This window comes from Bubalus kerabau, chromosome 9, assembly GCF_029407905.1.
Source record: "Bubalus kerabau isolate K-KA32 ecotype Philippines breed swamp buffalo chromosome 9, PCC_UOA_SB_1v2, whole genome shotgun sequence".
Taxonomy (NCBI): domain Eukaryota; kingdom Metazoa; phylum Chordata; class Mammalia; order Artiodactyla; family Bovidae; genus Bubalus; species Bubalus kerabau.
Genome location: NC_073632.1, coordinates 70,128,359 through 70,147,976, shown reverse-complemented (window position 1 = coordinate 70,147,976; position 19,618 = coordinate 70,128,359). Strand labels below are relative to the sequence as shown.

The 19,618-nt window shown below is 41.1% G+C and overlaps 1 protein-coding gene across 2 annotated transcripts in view; it reads right to left on the bottom strand.

Moving 5' to 3' along the window:
* Positions 1-12,411, bottom strand: part of AKIRIN2 (akirin 2) — a 28,445-nt gene extending 16,034 nt beyond the window's left edge. Inside the window, exon 1 of one of the 2 annotated variants that reach the window (XM_055535542.1) lies at positions 12,196-12,411. In XM_055535542.1, the coding sequence (XP_055391517.1) occupies positions 12,196-12,313 (118 nt within the window). In that variant the 5' untranslated portion in view covers positions 12,314-12,411. Of the gene's footprint in view, positions 1-5,884; positions 6,279-12,195 lie in introns of those variants that run through there. The other variant, XM_055535541.1, reaches the window with a different exon arrangement.
* Positions 12,412-19,618: the final 7,207 nt, after the last annotated feature.

Sequence of the window (19,618 nt, the reverse complement as noted above, 5' to 3'; positions counted from 1 at the left end):
TAATGGTAAGAAAATCCAGGTACATGAACAGAGAATTTAAAAATACAGTCAAATTCAAAAATTGTATTACTGAAAAAAAAATCATAGGTTTAATAAAATCAGAATGTTGTAAAGCATTTGTACTTCAGGATGATCTATGATATCTGACATATAAAAATTAGTGACTTACAGTTTTAAAGAGAAGAAAGCAGTTATACTCTAAGACAAACTACAAGCATATTGTGAGCTATTTTTCTAGTGCTGGAAGGATAAAAACCACTACCACTACCCCAAAAACCTATCATCACAAGAAAGATTATACAATCTGGCACAATGCAAAACTGTGATCAAAGGGCTCAAAATAAATATCAAAGCTGACACTAGAATTTTAATTTACCTGCAAGGATTCTCTCCCTGCTCAATTATAATTGCAGTATCTTCCCATCAAAAAAAAATTGTTTTAACTTAAATCATTCAATTCCTTTAGAAATGAAAGCTCAGAACTTCATAGTACAAATTATTTGTCCTAAAAATCATGTAAAATCTTTGAAAATGGTAAAATCCTTGTAAATGGGGCTATTTCAAATATTGTAGTACACATAACCATGTGGAGAAGGAAATGGCAACCCACTCCAGTACTCTTGCCAGGAAAATCCCATGGATGGAGGAGCCTGGTAAGCTGCAGTCCATGGGGTCGGGAAGAGTTGGACACGACTGAGCAACTTCACTTTCACTTTTAACTTTCATGCAATGGAGAAGGAAATGGCAACCCACTCCAGTATTCTTGTCTGGAGAATCCCAGGGACTGGGGAGCCTGTTAGGGTTGCCATCTATGGGGTCGCAGAGAGTCAGACACGACTGAAGTGACTTAGCAGCAGCAGCATAACCATGTTTATCATCACTATTCAGAAACATGAAGGAATACTTTTGGTGCACTTCAAGAGCCTCAAAATACTATTAGAAGTCTTTAAAATAAATACTATATTTGTTACTACTCATCTGAGTCACAGTTTTAAAAAATGTTGTCACATATTGTGGCTTTATTGTCACAGAAGGAGAAGTGAAATTATATTTTTTTCTTAAAACTGCCCAAACCTTAATTCAACAAATACATTCAGAAGGTATTTTAAAACTCTGTATAAGACATTAACTGAGAGAAGGTATAGCAGGTAATTCTCAAACTAGACAAGTCCCACCTATCCTCTCAAAATTCAGAGGACATTCCTTTTCACTAACAGTCTTTGCTACAAAACTGCCACTAATATTTCTCAGGTGTGTTTAGAAAGTTGAGAAACAATGGTAAGCTGCTGAGTTCTAGAAGTCCTATGCTCAGTAGTAAAACTGAAAATGCATCTCTTAAACTAAGGTCATTTATGAAGACCTCTTCACCATCTGCAGATGCCAGACAGGTTCATATAAGCTTTAACGAGTATTCCACTCTTCATACTTTTCTGAAGGTAGGCAGTCTTCTCAAAGTCAAGAAATGCACTGTGGTTTCACATATGCATAGACAGCATTCTGTACCAGCACAGGGTTAGCAATAGTAACTGTTAATGCTACTAAGTACTAGCAAGGACCGTAAGTTGCTGGTTAATTCACCTATGGGGCTTCCCAGGTGGCTCAGTGGTAAAGAATCCGCCTGCCAAGGTAGGAGATGCAGGTTTGAAACCAGGGTTGGGAATGGAGGAGGGCATAGCAACCCACTCCAGTATTCTTGCCTGGAAAATCCCATGGACAGAGGGTCCTGGTGGGCTACAGTCCATGAGGCTGCAAAGTCAGACACGACTCAACCTTGTACACAATTCACTTATGGGCACTTGAAAAGACCCAATACCGTTCGTTTCTTGTTTCGTGAACCAACTACCCAAGAGGTCCAAACTTAACCTATGCTATCATTATGCATTTTTCTTTAAGTGGAAGAATCATCAAAGGTTTCTTTTCAAAGAAGAAAAATACACAAAAATGGGCAGTTCCAATGAACCTCTTTCTCAACCTTTCAAAACTAAAGCATTTCTATCACTGTCTTCCTGTCTACCTCAACACTTAGGAAAAGGCCTATCTGAGTAACATACAATATATTCTTTTCCCTATAAAGCCATTCAAGAAAACTGAAGAAATTTTATTATTCTCCTTTACATTGGAACATTTTCACCTAACAAAGAGTTAGCAAATCTCTTCTCTGATCTAGACATGTTTACACTATGTGTTTCTGTGCTCAAGATAGGCTTTCATTTTTCTACTTTCAAAACAAAACAGCTTAATAATGAATACAACTGCACTCTGCTTTTAATGGCTTATAGACTTACATGATTCTTAAATGCATAATTCATAGAACTATTAAATAACTGCAGCTACATACACAGTCCTAAATAAAATATCAGGTTTAAAATCCAAAGTACAAAGACCATTAAAAACAGTTTATTTGCCAAATCCACTGAGAAACTAGAAGCAACCTAACAGCTGTCTAAATAACCACAAAATATTAAAAACACTTCTGGCTCAATATAAATGACATCTGAAGTGAAATGTTGCCTCCTCCAACAGACATCTCATTTGTTTGTGTAGAACCATTTATACTTCATTTAAGCCAGCTGGTGTCTCCATTTGCAGGCATGCATCAATGTCTACAGAACAATCTAAGTTCCTGTAAACCCTTCCCCATTCACAAGCTGCAATTTCCATTCTTAATGGCAAGTTTCCAGCAAATACAATGAGCTTTTACAAAGGAATTTAACTCTTCATCCAACTCAATTCCTAAGGCAGACTAGAGCAATGGTAACAAGTCAAATGATGTGTATAAACCTGTCTAGCAAATTCACAAATAGGTTGAGTTCACAGAAAGATCACTTCATTCAGCCACTCATTCATTCACTACACAATTATGAATAACAATGTGTTGGATTTGATTGACAGTCTCATATATTTTGATTTTATTAAAATATGTTTGCTCTAGGGAATGTCATGATAATCTTTTCACTAAGTGACAATATTGAGAGGTTTCAAAAACCAATCAACAAGGATAGACCTCTCAGAAATCAGTTTTCAATAAACTTGCCAGGATGAGTACTAATAAAGCTAAGTAGAGGCATTCATTTTTCCAACCACAGCAAATGGTTCCCGCCACTCCCCATCTCCAGTTATCATGCACTTTTCTTTTTCCACATCCTGAGATAACTACAAACCTCACTGCCAACACCCTCAACAAGGACTGGACAAACATTTTCTGAAAAGAACCAGACAGTAAATATTTGATCTTCGGGAAAATACAATCTCTATCTCAATTACTTGACCCCTCTGTTGTAAAGGGATATGGACAATACTTCAAAAAAAAAAAAAAAAAAAAAAAAAAAGAGCATGGTTGTGTTCCAATAAAACTTTATTTGCCAGTTCTTTCCTTTGTCCTATTAAGTTGCAATAGTTTGAAAAATATTGATTTAAATAACATTCATCAAGTCAAACCTTCCTGAGATGACCAACAACCAAAAAAAAACAAAGCTAGAGTTTAAAAGATACCCAGTTCCTGAAGTGACAACATGACTTCAGCAACATATCAGAAAACACATATATAAATATATCCAGAGAACAAAAGTAAATTCATAATAAATTATACACATGCTCTGAAAAAAACTGCACTTCGGTAGTCTAGTTGTAAATTGTTTAAACTATATTTGAACCCACAGAAATGAAAACAAAGAACTTCCATAGAGCCCCAGTCAGTTTCACTTTGGTAAGTTGCTTTCCATTTCCAATCCTAGCTACTTATTTCTGCTAAAGATATATGGTATTCACTCTAAACAAGTTAAAAGAATCACCACTTTTAAAATAGGAATTTAAAAATTAGGTCCAAGTTAGAGGACATGAAAACTGGGAAGCTCTTTGATACCTGCACAACACTGCAGCTCCCATTATGACACCATTACCAAAACCATACAAGAGCAAGCCCAAAACTGGCCGTGTAAAGGTAAGGCTAAATTAAATTAAATGTAAAATGTCATTCCAAGACCACAGTTAAAAACGTAAATTTTAGCAACTCAAAAGTTAATCAATTTTAACTGCTGTTCTCTAATTGAAATAGCTAGAAAAAAAACTTTTCAGAGAATCAATAAATATCAGTTAGTGTGTGACTTTAGAATTCAGGATATGATTAAACTTACAGCAGATGTCAAAAACACCTTGAAAAACAGGAAACATACCAATATTTTGGAAAAATGTGAATTTGAATCAGCCGGCTTAAACAATTTCAATAATTCCAGTCATTTTACTATTGTAACAGTAATGGTCCACTTAACTGAAATATAAGAAAATGTGGAGTCAATTGCATTAGTGAATGCTTCAAATACATCAACGAAATGACAGATCTGCAAAGAATCACAATTCTTTCTGAATTAATTCCCTTTAAAGTGAGGACAAATATAGCCCCTAGCTGACTGACTTTATATGCTCAAAGACTATTTTAGCACTGCAATATACTTTAACTCCCAAACCTGACACTGTATTAATTCACCCCCTCGAATGAAATTTACTGCTGGTTAGCTAGAGCTATTTTTAAGTGGCCTTATTAAGTACAGATTCCGCAGTATCATTTCAATTTTCAGTGATAGTCTTTCACTAAAAAGACAAACTCTGAAAATAGTATTAATCCCAGGAACTCATTCTTGACACTGTTCCAACAGCAAAAGATGGTAGCCTAGGCATTTGAGGATCTCCCCATATATTTGGAAAAAGATATTTTAAAAGTATGACCTGAAAAATAACAAAACTTATGTCAATTCCAAATGAAGTTACCAGTAGAGTTAAATACTGCCCACAGATTTTCTTTTTAAAGCTGACGATAAACACGTAAATCAAGCTATGAAAAGGCTTTGTCTACAGATCTTATTATCACCAAAGGCTCACACATGAAACCTTTACATGCTACACGCACAAAGGAAACATTTACACTACCAGTCCACATAAGCCTATGTTAAGACTATGCCAGGGACACACAAGGATTTTCAAAGTACAGGAAAAAACGGACACAAACGCAGCACAAAGCAGTCAAGAGGTAGCTGCCCAGTCACTTTCAGGAAATGTTTCAAGATGAACAGCAAAAATATTCTGAAGTCCCTTGGAATCTTGGGTTGATTTATTATTTTCAAGGCCTAGCCCTTTCCTTCCAAAGTACTTTCATGGGCAAAAATAAAGCACTTTTAACTAAAGCTACTACTCAGCCCCGAATTTCAATACAACTTGCTTTTCATTAAAAGTTCAAGTTTCTCAAGGTCTAGACATATATAGTGTGATCGTATTACAGTATTCGGGAAGAGCATTTTCTTTGTTGTTGACCCTGCTAAGGAAACAGGTCTTGACTCAGCCAAAGTGGCGTTCTTGTGGGTGATTAATGACAGGCCTAGATCTCGCCCCAGTAACATCCCTCCCCCACCCCCACCCCCTCCGTACTAAAATCAGCCATGTCTGAACTGGAAGAGGGGCGGCCGCCTAGCCTCAAACCACCCAGTTCCAGAGTTAATAGGTGCAACCCATTGATTCTGGGAGACAGCCATCGAGATTCGGGTGAAATGTGTGACCCTTCGTTTGCCTCGATTTCCGTGTAGCACTCTCTCTGATCATTTCCGCTGGGGCTCTCCAGACTACGGAAACGCTCGATTCCAGTCATTCGGCCCAAAGAATAAGACCTTCCTCTACCTCACAATACCCGGCAAGGCACCATCCCTACCCACCCCACCCCCGACCCCTCCCCCGATATCAGGCTATTCCTATTGTGTCTCCGACACTGAAAGAGCTCCTTAAGAAAAGTGTGGCCGCCGAGGACTCTGCTAAGGACGGGGAGCCGTCCTGCACCCCCAATCCCGCGGCCTCATCCCTCGCCCCCCACCCCCCGGGCGGCCGCAAGACCGACTCCCACCTGTGGTGAGACGAGAGGCGACGTCGCCGAAGGGAGATGGCTCCATTCGGAGATACTTCTGCGGCGAGGCGGCGGCGGCCGAGAAGGAAGCGGCGGTGGCCGCGGCTGCCGACGACGGGGTAGCGGCGGCAGAGGTGGGCGCCGACAATGGCGCACATCGCCTCCGCTTCGGGGACGCCGGGCTCAGCAGAGGGTCGAAATCCAGAGTCCGTTTCAGAGTGGCTCCGCACGCCATGGCCGGGGCGCCGGGCTCGGGTGGAGTCAGGGAAGGGAGGGCGAAGGAAGCGGGCAAGAGCGGGGCCCCGAAGAGAGCCTAACCGACGGGCTCAAGAGCGGAAAGCCGGGTGGCGGAGCGCCGGCGAGGGGAGCAGAGCCGCTGCCGCCGCCTCCGCGGCAGGGGCAGTGGCCCGGGCCGGCCGGGGCGAGAGCAGGAGAGGCGGTGGCGGCGGCTCACGCTGGCCGCGTCAGGGGGGCTCTTCCGCCTCCTCAAGCGCGGATCCCCCGGGGGACGCTCCGGCCGCCCCCGCCGTCCGTTCGGGCTTTGCGCCGCGCCTCAGGCACTCCTGCGCGGAGACCGGCTCCTTCAGAAGTCAATAACAGCCTCGTGAGATGTGAGGCTAGAACGCGGCTCCTAAGACGCCCGAATACCGTCCGTAGTTAGAGAGCGGTGGTCGATGCGGCGAGATTGAGAGGCTGCGGCAGCGGCAGGAGCTCCAGCAAACACGTCCAGCCGCTTCCCCCTCCACTGTCTGACTCTTCCACCCGCCGCCGGCCCCAATATGGCGTCAATAACAACGCCGCCGATTCAAATCCTGCGGCCTCAGGGCGCGTGCGCATAGCGGGGGGGCGGGAGCCCGAGCATGCATTCTGGGAGTTGTAGTTTATTACTGCAGGAAGGACTCTGCGTGAAAAGCGGTTAGGGAGAAGTCACGAAAACTACGACTCCCGTCATTCAAGGCCAGCGATTCCGAGTTCCGGATTGGAATTTAAATCCCCCTACACATCTTGAGTGCAAAAGGAACTGAGGGTAAGAGAAAGAAGAACCCGTGAGAGAGTGGGAGAAAAGAAAGCCGACCGGTGGGGAAAGCAGGTCTTGAAAAGCCTTTAAAATTCAGGTAGTAGTTGTCGTGGTACGCTCCCACAGTGATTTACCAACCGGGAACTTGAAAACGAAACCAACCTAACAGTTCAAGACTGATTAAAACAGTGCCAGAAACAAAACCTGTCACATCGACTGGCTAGGAAATACCAAGATTTTTGGAACCTATTTAGAATTGCAGGAGAGAACAGTGATACTATCAGGTTACAGGAACCTTGAATTGAACTTTATGCGTTGCCCTTTCCAGATAGCTGCTTGCAGCCACTTATTCGGCAAAGCCAGCTTTACCCTATAAATGAATAGGATTTGAACGACGTACAGAACTAAATTGTTCTGCTTTGAATAATAAAGCTAATATCAGAAGTTGTACTATCTCAGTATTGGTGTATATCTTGTGAACGGTAAAAAATAAATCGAAAGACAATGGAAAGTCTAGAGAGTAGATATTAGACCCATTTTGTAAGCAGAGAAAAAATTTTTTTATAAAAGTGATACTTCTAATCAGGTACCTAAAATACAAGTCAAATACAGCATTAGTAAAAAAAAAAAAAAAAAAAAGATTTATGTGAAAAACTATGCTTTGTCCTTTGCATATGGAAGCTATCACCAACCAGTCCAATACAAAACTAGTTATCTATGTGAATGCCATAATTATCTAATGATAAGTATAAAATATAGGCTTCCAATGCTTATTTATTCTTGTTATTTATTAACTAAAAGATGTACTATTTTGTGTATTATTCTTTACATCATTTTTAGACAATAGTTTAATACATTTATTCTTGTTTTACAAACTGTTCAACTCCTCAAAGATTAGCAGTCATCACTCTGTGTTAACAACTAAGCTGTGCTAATTTTAACATACTGTTTGGAAAATAATCTTTGGGAAAAGATCAACATTTAATGCAACAGCAGCTGAACTATGACATCTAATAGATAACATTTTTACTAAATTCTAAACACTCCATGGAATCTATGATATGGTGAAAATAACACAATATACATATGTAAATGAGTAGAAAAAGCTAGGTTAACCTATGGAAAACAAGCAACAAAGCATTTATATTCCTGGTAAATATTTTCTGAAATTAAGATTTAACCTGAAATTATAGAACTTAAATTGGAAAAGGAGTGTTAGGAGTTGAATTGTGTCTCCTCAAAATGTATATGTAGTCCTAATTCCAAGTATCTTGGGATGTGAGGTATTTGGAAATAGGATCATTTCAGATATAATTAGTTAAGATGATGTCATACTGGAATAGGGTGGGTCCCTAATCCAATATGACTAGTACCTTCTGTAAAAAGGGGAAATTTGGACACAGATAGGCAGAACACCATGTGCACATGAAGGCAGCAACCTAGATGATGCATCTACAAACCAAAGAAAGCCAAAGATTGCCAGCAAATCATCAGAAGCTAGGGGAGCGGCATGGAACAGATCCTTCCTCATAGCCCTTGGAAGGAACTAACCCTGCTGATAATCTTGACCTTGGCGTTCTAGTCTCCAGACAATGAGACAATAAAACCGAAAACTGTGTTGTTTAAGCCACCCACTTTGTGGTACTCTGTTATTAGAAAACTAATAAAGAGGCTTGTGTTTATTTGAGTTAGGATGATTGCCTGGAAAAGGAGGAAAGAGTTGTGTGTAAAGGTGGCAGGGATTATCTGGTAAACTTGACATTTTAGTCATAATAACTACCCTTGTAATCACCACTGCACTGCATATCTGCTAAAGGCTCTCGGTTAGGATTAAAACAGTGGGCGGGCTGGGGCAGCCTCTCCTTCTACCAGTGACTAAGGAACCTGTTCAGTTTAGAGGAACAAGGGGAATTTTGCCAATTCACCTCTGTGTCTTTGCTCAGGTTCTCTTCCATACCTTTTGCCTAACTACTGTAACACTCAACCTAGGCATTGTCTTCTATAGGAAACCTTCCCCAAGCACATCTAGGCTGAATTCGTTTTATAGATTCATAGAAAAAGAGACACTTATCTTCATTATTACCCTCCCCATTGTAGTACTGTTAATTCTTTGCTCATGACTCTGCCTCTCCCACCACTGGATTAGCTCCTGGCCAATAGCTTAGTACTTTGCACACTTCAAATACTCGTTGACTGTTTCTCAAACATTTTTAAATCACCTTATCCACCCAGTAGTCCACATTATACTTATTCCTTAAGATAGATACCTATGAAAATATTACAGCAAGCTTTTTAGGGTAGAAGAAAACTGTTGAAGGAGGGGGAAAAAAAAAAACCTAAACAAATTTCTTACACTAAAAAAAAAAAAAACTTGAAAGGCTGTAAGTCTTAACATGGCCTTAAGTCTTAACAAATTTAAAAATGAATTTGTATTTTGTTAATCAACAGGCAAAGAGAATTATATTTAATGCATTAATAAGTTGAATCAGGTCCCGTGAACCTAAATATACAGTACAGCTAAAGGCTTCAGTGACCTACACAGGCCAGAATTCTCTTGTGGCAACTACAAGTCTCCTGCATTGCAGGCAGATTCTTTACCGTCTGAGCCACCAGGGAAGCCCCACAAGGCCTATAACAAGTTTTAAAGGCTTGAAATATTTAGAATAGTTTTGCAACAATCTAGCAAGTATTTTCTGATTGGTACAATCTCACAGCCCACTCCAGTACTCTTGCCTGGAAAATCCCATGGATGGAGGACCCTGGTGGGCTGCAGTCCATGGGGTCGCTTGAGTCGGACACGACTGAGCGACTTCACTTTCACTTCTCACTTTCATGCATTGGAGAAGGAAATGGCAACCCACTCCAGTGCTCTTGCCTGGAGAATCCCAGGGACAGGGGAGCCTGGTGGGCTACCATCTGTGGGGTCGCACAGAGTCGGACACGACTGAAGCAACTTAGCAACAGCAGCAGAAGCCTCTGGAGAAAATCAAACTGCTTTACCAAGATGCTGGTCTTTGCCTGGTATTAGACTTTCCTGCTGCTGCTGCTGCTGCTGCTGTTAAGTCGCTTCAGTCGTGTCTGACTCTGTGCGACCCCATAGACGGCAGCTCACCAGGCTCTCCCGTCCCTGGGATTCTCCAGGCAAGAACACTGGAGTGGGTTGCCATTTCCTTCTCCAATGTATGAAAGTGAAAAGTGAAAGGAAGTCGCTCAGTCGTGTCCGACTCTTCGCAACCCCATGGACTGCAGCCTACCAGGCTCCTCCGTCCATGGGATTTTCCAGGCAAGAGTACTGGAGTGGGGTGCCATCGCCTTCTCCTAACTACTCCCAAAATATTACCCAGGATCTGATTCTGATGAGTCATTCTTTCTCTAAAGTCAGTAAAAGTATTCATCATCTTGAGCCTGAAGATCATCATGTACCATAAATCATTTTTTTTTTTTTACTTTACAATATTGTATTGGTTTTGCCGTACATTGACATGAATCCGCCACGGGTGTACATGCGTTCTCCATCCTGAACCCCCCTCCCACCTCCCTCCCCATACCATCCCTCTGGGTCATCCCAGTGCACCAGCCCCGAGCATCCTGTATCATGCATCGAACCCGGACTGGCGATTTGTTTCACATATGATAATATACGTGTTTCAATTTTTTTCTGATGTCAAATGAAGGCAAGTGCAAATATGTAAAGTGGGGAGAGGTGTTTGCTGACTTTGCATATTGAGTTTGAGTAATCATATGGTTCAGCATTAAGACTAGCAGCTCTAATTCAGAAGTCACTTCAAATCTATATTCAGAACAAGCATTGCCTAGGGCCAAAGAAATGTTTAATCATTGTGTATATGAGTGCAGTAGGGAAGAATAGAAATTGTAATTCTTTCCATATAAAATCTTGTAGGCTGGCTGGAGTCTCTTCTAAGCACCATGTTTGGCATACTATTGTACTTATTCACATATTCTTTTCCATTGTAGATATGATGCTGACCAGTATTAACTTTTCATTATTTTGGTTGTGGTCATTATTTTGACCTTTTGATTTGATTTGATAGACCATAGTGTTATCAAAATCATGCACATATACGTGGTTTCTAGAGGTCACCTATTCTAGTCCCCAGCCTCAAGGTATAGTTACCAGTGAATTTCTCAAGCCAAATCAGCGTGTCTGACTCTTCCTAAATATATTCAGGAGCAGCTTCCAAAATTCTGTTGTATAGGCAACTGCAAAATCTCTAATATTTAACTTTAACCTCCTCTACATCAGAGGCTGGTTTCAACTTGTATAGTACTTTATCAAGAACAATGCAGAAATTAATGCAACATTGTAAAGCAGTTATACTCCAATTAAAAAAATAAAAAGAACAGTGCACTCCAGGAAATAAGATGATTCCTTACTCATTCATCCTGAGGGACTTCAAGAGAAACCACAGAAGAATCTCTGGACAGTCAAAATAAGCTTTTACAAAGTCCTTTAAAAATTTTTTTGCATATTTTTCTCAGGTTTGTGCTCTCAAGGACCTGTAGCCTTATAGAAACTATTTACTTTACAGAGAAGCCAATCATGTCTAAGGACTTTATTTCTTAGTCCAAACCATTTAGAAGAGGGGAAAGGGAATTGAAGATGCTATGTGCCAACTACAAGTAATGCAATCATTGGATAGCAAAGAGAGACAGTAAAAAATAACTACAAAATTCAAAAAGCATTACAGCCTTGAGCCTACAGCCTTGAAACTCAATGACACCTTGAGCTCAATGACACCTGAGGAATTGCTGTATTATTACGTCACCATGTGATAAGGGTAGGGTTGCCAGATTGAACAAATAAAAATATAAGATGCCCAGTTCAATTTGAATTTCAAATAAGCAAGGTACAATTTGTTAGTACAAGTATGTCTCACATATTGCCTGTGTTTATCTGGAATACAAATTTTACCGAGTATCCAGTATTTATTTCATCTGGCGACCCTATATAAGACCAGGACCCCAAAGTCATCAATAAACTGTGCTTAGTATACAGCTCAAAAACTGTCACTAATATGATATTAGAAAATGTTTCATTGATAACATCTAAGATTAAGAAAATCAAAACTTTTAGTTGTCTTTGGAAAGTTAATTTAGGTGATATACTTTGAACAATGCATGTTCTAGTCATTGCAGAATGCCAGGCTTAAAATAAAGATTGAATAAACATTGGATGAAGAGTAAAAGCTTAAAACATCATCTCCCGATGCGGGAGCCCCTGCAGGCTGTCCCTAGCCCCACCTGGTCATTTAGTTTTAGCGTTCCTTCACACCTTCTCCTGTAGGTGTCAGTTCTTCTGTCTTGCTTGACTCCAAGCCTGACTCAGAGGTGCTGTCACTGTCCCCGTCAGGCTCCCGTGCCCTCTTGTGTCTGTTTTCTTGGGCTTCCATGATGCCACCGTGAACCTTCCCTGATGTGGCTTTTCAAGAGAATGAGATGATGCCTACACTTCCCTAGTATTTTGGGTTCCCTCTGTGAGCCCACTGATATAAGGGGCACTCAGGTGTGTGGTGTGAAGGAAATGAAGAAACAGGTCCTGCTCTTCCCCCTAGAAGAAGCTTTTCCACCCCCACTCCCTGATAACAAGCACCAACCTGGGCCAATGACTGGTCACTTGCAACCCTCCTGGCCTCTGTCAAGGGCTTCATTGGATGACCAAGAAAGTGCTAGATTTCATCCAGAAGTCACATCCCACATTTATTCTTTGTGGTCTGATTAGTCCAAGAAATCATCTCTATCTGAAAGGAGATAGTCTGCATTCTTAACAGGATTTGCCTCTGAGCAGTAGAACATGGAGAGGGTCTGTGGCAACCAGATGAACAAGACACGGTTCCCATCCTTAAGCTTGAAAGTGAAAGTGGCTCAGTCGTGTCGGACTCTCTGCAACCCCGTGGACTGTCCCCACCTGGCTTCTCTGTCCATGGAATTCTCCAGGCAAGAATACTGCAGTGGGTTGCCATTCCCTTCTGTAGGGGATCTTCCCAACCCAGGGATCGAACTGAGGTCTCCTGCCTTTCAGGCAGATTCTTTACCATCTGAGCCACCAGGGAAGCCTCAAAGAAACTTACTTCCTACTCTGTATGCTTATCTGAAGATACTTTTACAAGAATTCCCTTTATCATAATTTTTTGAAAACTAAAATATAAGTTTATGGAAATAACATCATCTCAATGATCATCAATCTGAAAATTAAAGGCCCGTAACGGTACATAGTACACAGTAAACCCATAGTGAGTGATGGTTGTTGTCATCATGCTAAGGCAAACTCCAAAATTTTCCCAAACCGAAAGTAGTAAAAGAATATAGAGAGTATCTTATTATTATTCTGCAGAGGCCTGTCACAGCTGCTGGGGTCTAGTTTCTGAGACCACCTCTCCCCTCTCTTCCATGCTATGCCACCAGGAGGAAACTAGGCAAGATCTAGGTTCTTAATTGGTATCATTGGGTTACAGGGTGTGCCTCACTGTGATCTCATTTAAATAGGTGAGTTAGAGCCTTGGTCGGCAATACTGGGAGGAATACAATTATTGTTTTCAGGGACCCCACCCCATCCCCATGGCCATGTGCTTTCTCAGTTCATTCTAAATAAAAATCCAAGGGAGTAATGTTAACCCCATTTGGCTCGTGAACCTGTGCATGTGTGCTAAGTCACTTTAGTCATGTACAACTCTGTGGGACACCATGGACTGTAGCCCACCAGGCCCTCTGTCCATGGGATTCTCCAGGCAAGAATACTGGAGTAGGTTGCCATCCCCTCCTCCAGGGGACCTTCCCAATTCAGGGATTGAGCCGAGGTCTCGCGCCTCTCCTGCGTGGGCAAGCGGGTTCTTTACCACTAGTGTCGCCTGAGAAGCCCTGGCTCATGCCTAAAATCACAGTCTTAAATGGGTCAGAGTTGGGACTATCACCCAGGTGTGTAAGATCCCAAAGGTGTGGCCTTGCACTCCACAATGTTGACTTGGGCAGTGAAGAAACCTGGAGAGAAAGAGATGGATTAATTTAAATTTTACAAAGCATCATAATGGAAATAAGCAACAAGTGGTCAATCAAAAAAAGTGTTCTTTTTAAGGACAGTGTAAGCAAGCGTTCCAGATGACAGCATAGAATGTATCCTATGACTGTCGTGTTTTGTTTCCCCATGGAATCTGATCCTTGAGTACCAAGCTTTGAGAGATGATATTGTGGGATCACATTTCTGAGGCAATTGTGAGATCCAGGAAGTGTTAAGGAGTCACACATAGTCCACGTGACTTATTTTTCTTTCTTAAGAAGATCTTTCATCCTGTCTTCACAACAGCTAGCTACAGATACCAAAAGTGAAGTGAAAGTAAAGTCGCTCAGTCATTTCCGACTCTTTGCAACCCCGTTGACTGGACTGTAACCTAGCAGACTCCTCTGTCCATGGGATTCTCCAGGCAAGAATACTGGACTGGGTTGCCATTTCCTCCTCTAGGAGATCTTCCCCACCCAGGGATCAAACCTGGGTCTCCCACATTCCAGGCAGATGCGTTACCCTCTGAGCCACCAGACAGATACCTAAATATCAGGCCTAAATAATATTAACCACATCTTTTACTTAATTTGCTAACAGGCAGCTAAATAGAAATTCAGGCTCCTTTCATTCCTCCTGATTGCTTGCTATGTAAGATGTGGCCCAACGATGAGAAAGTTTGGCGTCACCTGGGTGCACACCTGGAGCTAGCAGACAGCTTGGCATCACCTGGGTAGGTGTGCACCCAGGTGACGCCAAACTTTCTCATCATTGGGCCACATCTTACATAGCAAGCAATCAGGAGGAATGAAAGGAGCCTGAATTTCTATTTAGCTGCCTGTTAGCAAATTAAGTAAAAGATGTGGTTAATATTATTTAGGCCTGATATTTAGGTATCTGTCTGGTGGCTCAGAGGGTAAAGCATCTGCCTGGAATGTGGGAGACCCGGGTACAACTGCATAAAAATCTGCATTATAACAAAGCTCCCCCAGGTGATTCATGGACACTTTTTACACTTGAGAAGCTCTGCTCTAGTTCACTTAGCCTCTCCCTAGCAGATGTGTTAAAAACACTACACCATGGTCCTTAGGTGTACACCAGACCCTCCATGAAGCCACAGTGATACTGAGATAATGGAGACATGGCCTCTGTGGTAGAAAAGAATAAAAGGAGGAGGTCCAGGCAATCTAAAAATGCTCACCTGGATCAATGAGAATTCTTGGATCTAGATGTCTTTCTGCTCATGAAAGAATGGAGTTCAGAATGGTTTTCAGTAGAGACAACACAACTGAAAGCTGTGTTTGCTTTTCAAGAGATCGTAACTCAGGAAAGGAGTAAGAAGAAAAAGAAGAGGTGCATGCATCTTCCATGCTGCTAAACTGTTCTTTCCTCAGTAACTAGCCTTCTATAGCACTCCAGCAGAGATGTAAGACCGCTAAGCTTCTGAGAATCCGCTCACTCACACCTTTATTGAATGATTTCCATATGCCCATCTCAGTGCCAGCTGCTCCAGTTTCAGGTAAAAATTAAGTGGTCCTAGCCTTCCTGAAGCTCATTCATAGCTGTGTGTGGACAGGTTTTACCCAAATCTGTGACTGGGAGCGAAGGCTGTGGCTTGCAGTTTGAGAGGAAAGGGCTAATTCTGCTCCAGTTTTCCTTCCTTTATAAATTTTATAACATTACTTTCATGGCTTGAGTGTTCCTCTCAAGAATTGCTTTAGCACGTGAAATGCAAGTGGACAGGTAGGAGACAGCTACTTTCTTCAAAAGTGGAAATGATCTCAAAAAAAAAAAAAAGCTGAAGTATTATCTGCCATCCAACAATATTTCTTCTAAAATTAGGTAACTCACCATTCTAGAGCTGGGTTCCTTATCACTGCTACTCTAAGTGTGGTCTGTGGGTTTTTCCCCAGCCACAGCAGGATAAGTGTAGACATAGACAATGGTTTAGAAACTTTTAGAGCAATTTGACATTGTTACATCATGCACAGCCTCGCCAGAGGATCCAGTCTCATTGAACAGGGTGCTATAGATTGAATGTTTGTGCGCCCTCCTCCTCACCCAAAATTCATATGTTAAAACCTAATTCCCAATGTAATGGTCTTTGGAGGCATTCCTCTGGGAGCTGGTTAGGTCATGAGGGCGGAGCCCTTGGGAATGCAATTAGTATCCTTATAAAAGCCCCTAAGAGCTCCCTTGCCTCTCCTACTGTGTGAGGACACAGAGAGAAGGTACTGTCTATGAAATAGAAGCAAACCCTCTACTGATGTCTTGATTTTGGACTTCCCAACCTCCAGAACTGTGAGAAATGTTTGTTGTTTTTAACCCACCCAGCTTATGGTATTTTGTTATAGCAGCTGAACAAACTAAGACAACAAGGTCTAGTTCAGGCATTGCACTGGAATGGCTGAGTCACATGTGACATAGTCTTCCTATGAGCTATCCCAACATGTGGGAGATTTTAAGTTTAGTGTGTCCACTGTCATCCCAAAGTGTATAAATTCCAGAATCCATCTTGTTCACTAGTTTATCAAATATAATTTAAATTTAAAACTGATCTTTTAACTTTAAAAGATCAGTTTTGGAATTGACTACTGATGAAGGATTGAAAGTGAATGTTGAATATACAATATCATGGATTTCGTTTTAGACAAAAGTAGAAAATGAACATCCAGAGCTTGCAGAAATGGCTTTATTTTTCCTTTCGCATGAACCTACCTCTGTAAGATTGGTCTCTCTACTCTGAATGTTATTAAAACATAGAGGGACTTCTCTGGTGGTCCAGTGGTTGGGACTCCAAGTTTCCACTGCAGGGGGCATGGATTTGATCCCTAGTCAGGGAAATAAGATCCTGAATACCTCGAAGCATGGGCAAAAGATAATAGGAAGAAACTGTTTAAATATACATGATCCCCTCTTTGTAGTGCTTTCATCTATTCAATCTAGATTAAATAAATTAGTGAGCAAAAAGCAAGCTCACCTACCACATGAAAAACTTTAAATATTAATATATAAAATGCTTGTTTCAAGTACCCATATAAGCATTTACCATGGAGAATTGCTATTTTCCTCCTAATTTTTGTTTCACCACAGCTGTGGAATGACAAAAAAGTACTGAAGCTAAACTATTAATTGCCTGTACTCAGGTGTGCAGTGAACAGCAGACACATTTTTGTGATTTATTTTTTCCTGTGTTTTGTTCTTTGATTATGTCGATTGTAATATATATGCCTGTTGAATCTAATAAATATATAGGCTTAGTGTTATATATTCTCTTTTTTATTTCTTTTTTCTATTAATTCAGTTTTTCTTCTATTTCCAAATGTACTGATCCACCTAGATTAGAAGGGAAAACCTGGTCCTTCATCTCAGAGTTTGAGAAAAACTTCTCCATAGTAACCTGTGTGTTAATGACTACCGTCAAGCCCAGCTAATGAAAAAGATAGAATGTTATTAATATTGGCTCATATGTGTATAGCATTGGCTACCTGCCAGGCATGTCCTGTGTGCTTTACAAGTATTAGCTAGTTTGCTCTTACCTTGTGAATTAGGTGCTATTGTATCACCGTATAACTGTTGAGAACACTGAGGTTCAGAGAGGTTGAGTCCCTTGCTCAAGGTCACACAGCTCTAAAGCAGAGCCTAGTTCCAGAGTCCACGCTCTGACCCACAGAGGGATGCAACACAGGTGTCGTAGTCATAGTCCTCCACTAAATAACTATGAATTTATGTGAGTCATTTAACTCATGAGGGGAAAAAAAGGAAACATTAGAAAAGACAACAAAAGCTCCAATGCAGAGTCCCTCCCAGGTCCCAGGCATTGAGTTAAATGCTTTCCATGCATGATCTCAATGTCTCCTGAGGGCAGGGTGCTGGAGGATATGGCTTAGGTAGTAGGGGAGATGACTTAGTGGTGTGTGGGCAAGGCAGAAGTCAAGCTGCATCCCATAATGAGAAACTCTTGCTTCTTCAAGCCTGTGACTCCTTCTGATCACATCTGGGCAAGTCTCTTTGGTACAAGCCTTATATGACTTTCTCACACTGGCTTATTTCTTTTTGTTCCAAAAGGAGAGCAGGACTGAGCTGAACACCTTCTCTGGAAACAAGATCTTTTTTATTTCCACTGCACCTTCGATTTACGGCGAGTCATTCTCCATTGACGATAAAGATGTAAAATTTTCTTTCAAAATGTATTTAAGTTTCAGAAGTGAGCTTTGGAAAAATACAGAGAGGATATAGTTCTTACATGGACTTAGCAAAAGTTATAATGAATGAAGTTTGACAAATACTTCCATATCTTTCAACAACCTGGGAAGACAGGTACAATTGTTCTCCACTTATAGGTAGGAGATCTGAGGTTCTGAAAAGTTCAGTAAACTTCCAAAGGCTATTCTATAGGAAGGTGACTATTGGGATTTCAACGTAGAAGTGCTGCATCCAAAACTAGTGAGTGCCCTTACCTGTTAGGTACACTGCCTCCCTTAGATGGCAATCGTGCTTGCTTCCTCCTAGGACTGAGACTCAGAGCCCTCTGATTGTATTTCATGATAAAACCAGCCATTCTCATTGTATGCGCCTTGCTGCTGGTCCTCCGTAAGGTCCTCCTCTGGGTAATTTCATTGTAATACTAAGATGCTGTTTATCTCTTTTGCTCTTGTTCTCTCACAAGTGTACAAGGAAGTTTTTCCTGAGGCTGCATGGCATGTGCTATCACGACAGATTGAATGTAGAAGTAGATAGGAGAATCCAGCTACCTTCGATTAAGCCAAACATTAAAAGGACGAACAAAAATGTAAAACAATGTCATTCTTTTCATGAAATCTTTTTAACTTGTTGGCTTGTTTTAGAAAACACAGCTATTTTTTGTTTTTGTTTTGTAACTTTTAAACTTTATTTTGTATTGGATGACATGGCAACCCAACTCCAGTACTCTTGCCTGGAGAATCCCATGGACAGAGGAGCCTGGCAGACCACAATCTATAGGGTCGCAAAGAGTTGAACATGACTGAGTGACTAACACACACAGCCAATTAACAATGTTGTGGTAGTTTCAGGTAAACAGCAAAGGAACTCAGCCATACATATTTTTATTGTTTTAAATTGGAGTAACTTACTTTACAATGTTGTGTTATTTTCTTCTGTACTACACGGTGAATTAGTGATATATATACACACATCCCTCCCTCTTGGACCTCCCTCCCACCTTCCTATATCCCACCCCTCTAGGTCATGGCAGAGCACCAAGGTGAGCTCCCTGTGCTATACAGCAGCTTCCCACTATTTTGCACATGGTACTGTATATTTATCAATGCCCCTCTCTCAATTTGTCCCACCCTCTCCTTCCCCTGTCCCTGCTCTGTGTCCACAGTTCTGTTCTCTATATCTCCATTTCTATTCCTGCTTGCAAACAGGTTCATCAGTACCGTCTTTCTAGATTCCATATATATGCATTATTGTACACCGTTTTTTTTTTTTTCTGACTTAACTCACTCTATATGACAGACCCTGGGTTCATCCACATCACTACAAATGATTGAGTTTTGTTCCTTTTAATACAGCTGTTTTATTTTTTTAATTTAAATTTATTTATTTTAATTGGAGGCTAATTACAATATTGTATTGGTTTTGCCATACATCAGCATGAATCCGCCACGGGAATACAGCTGTTTTAAATTAAAAAAAAAAAAACGTGACTGATGTTAAT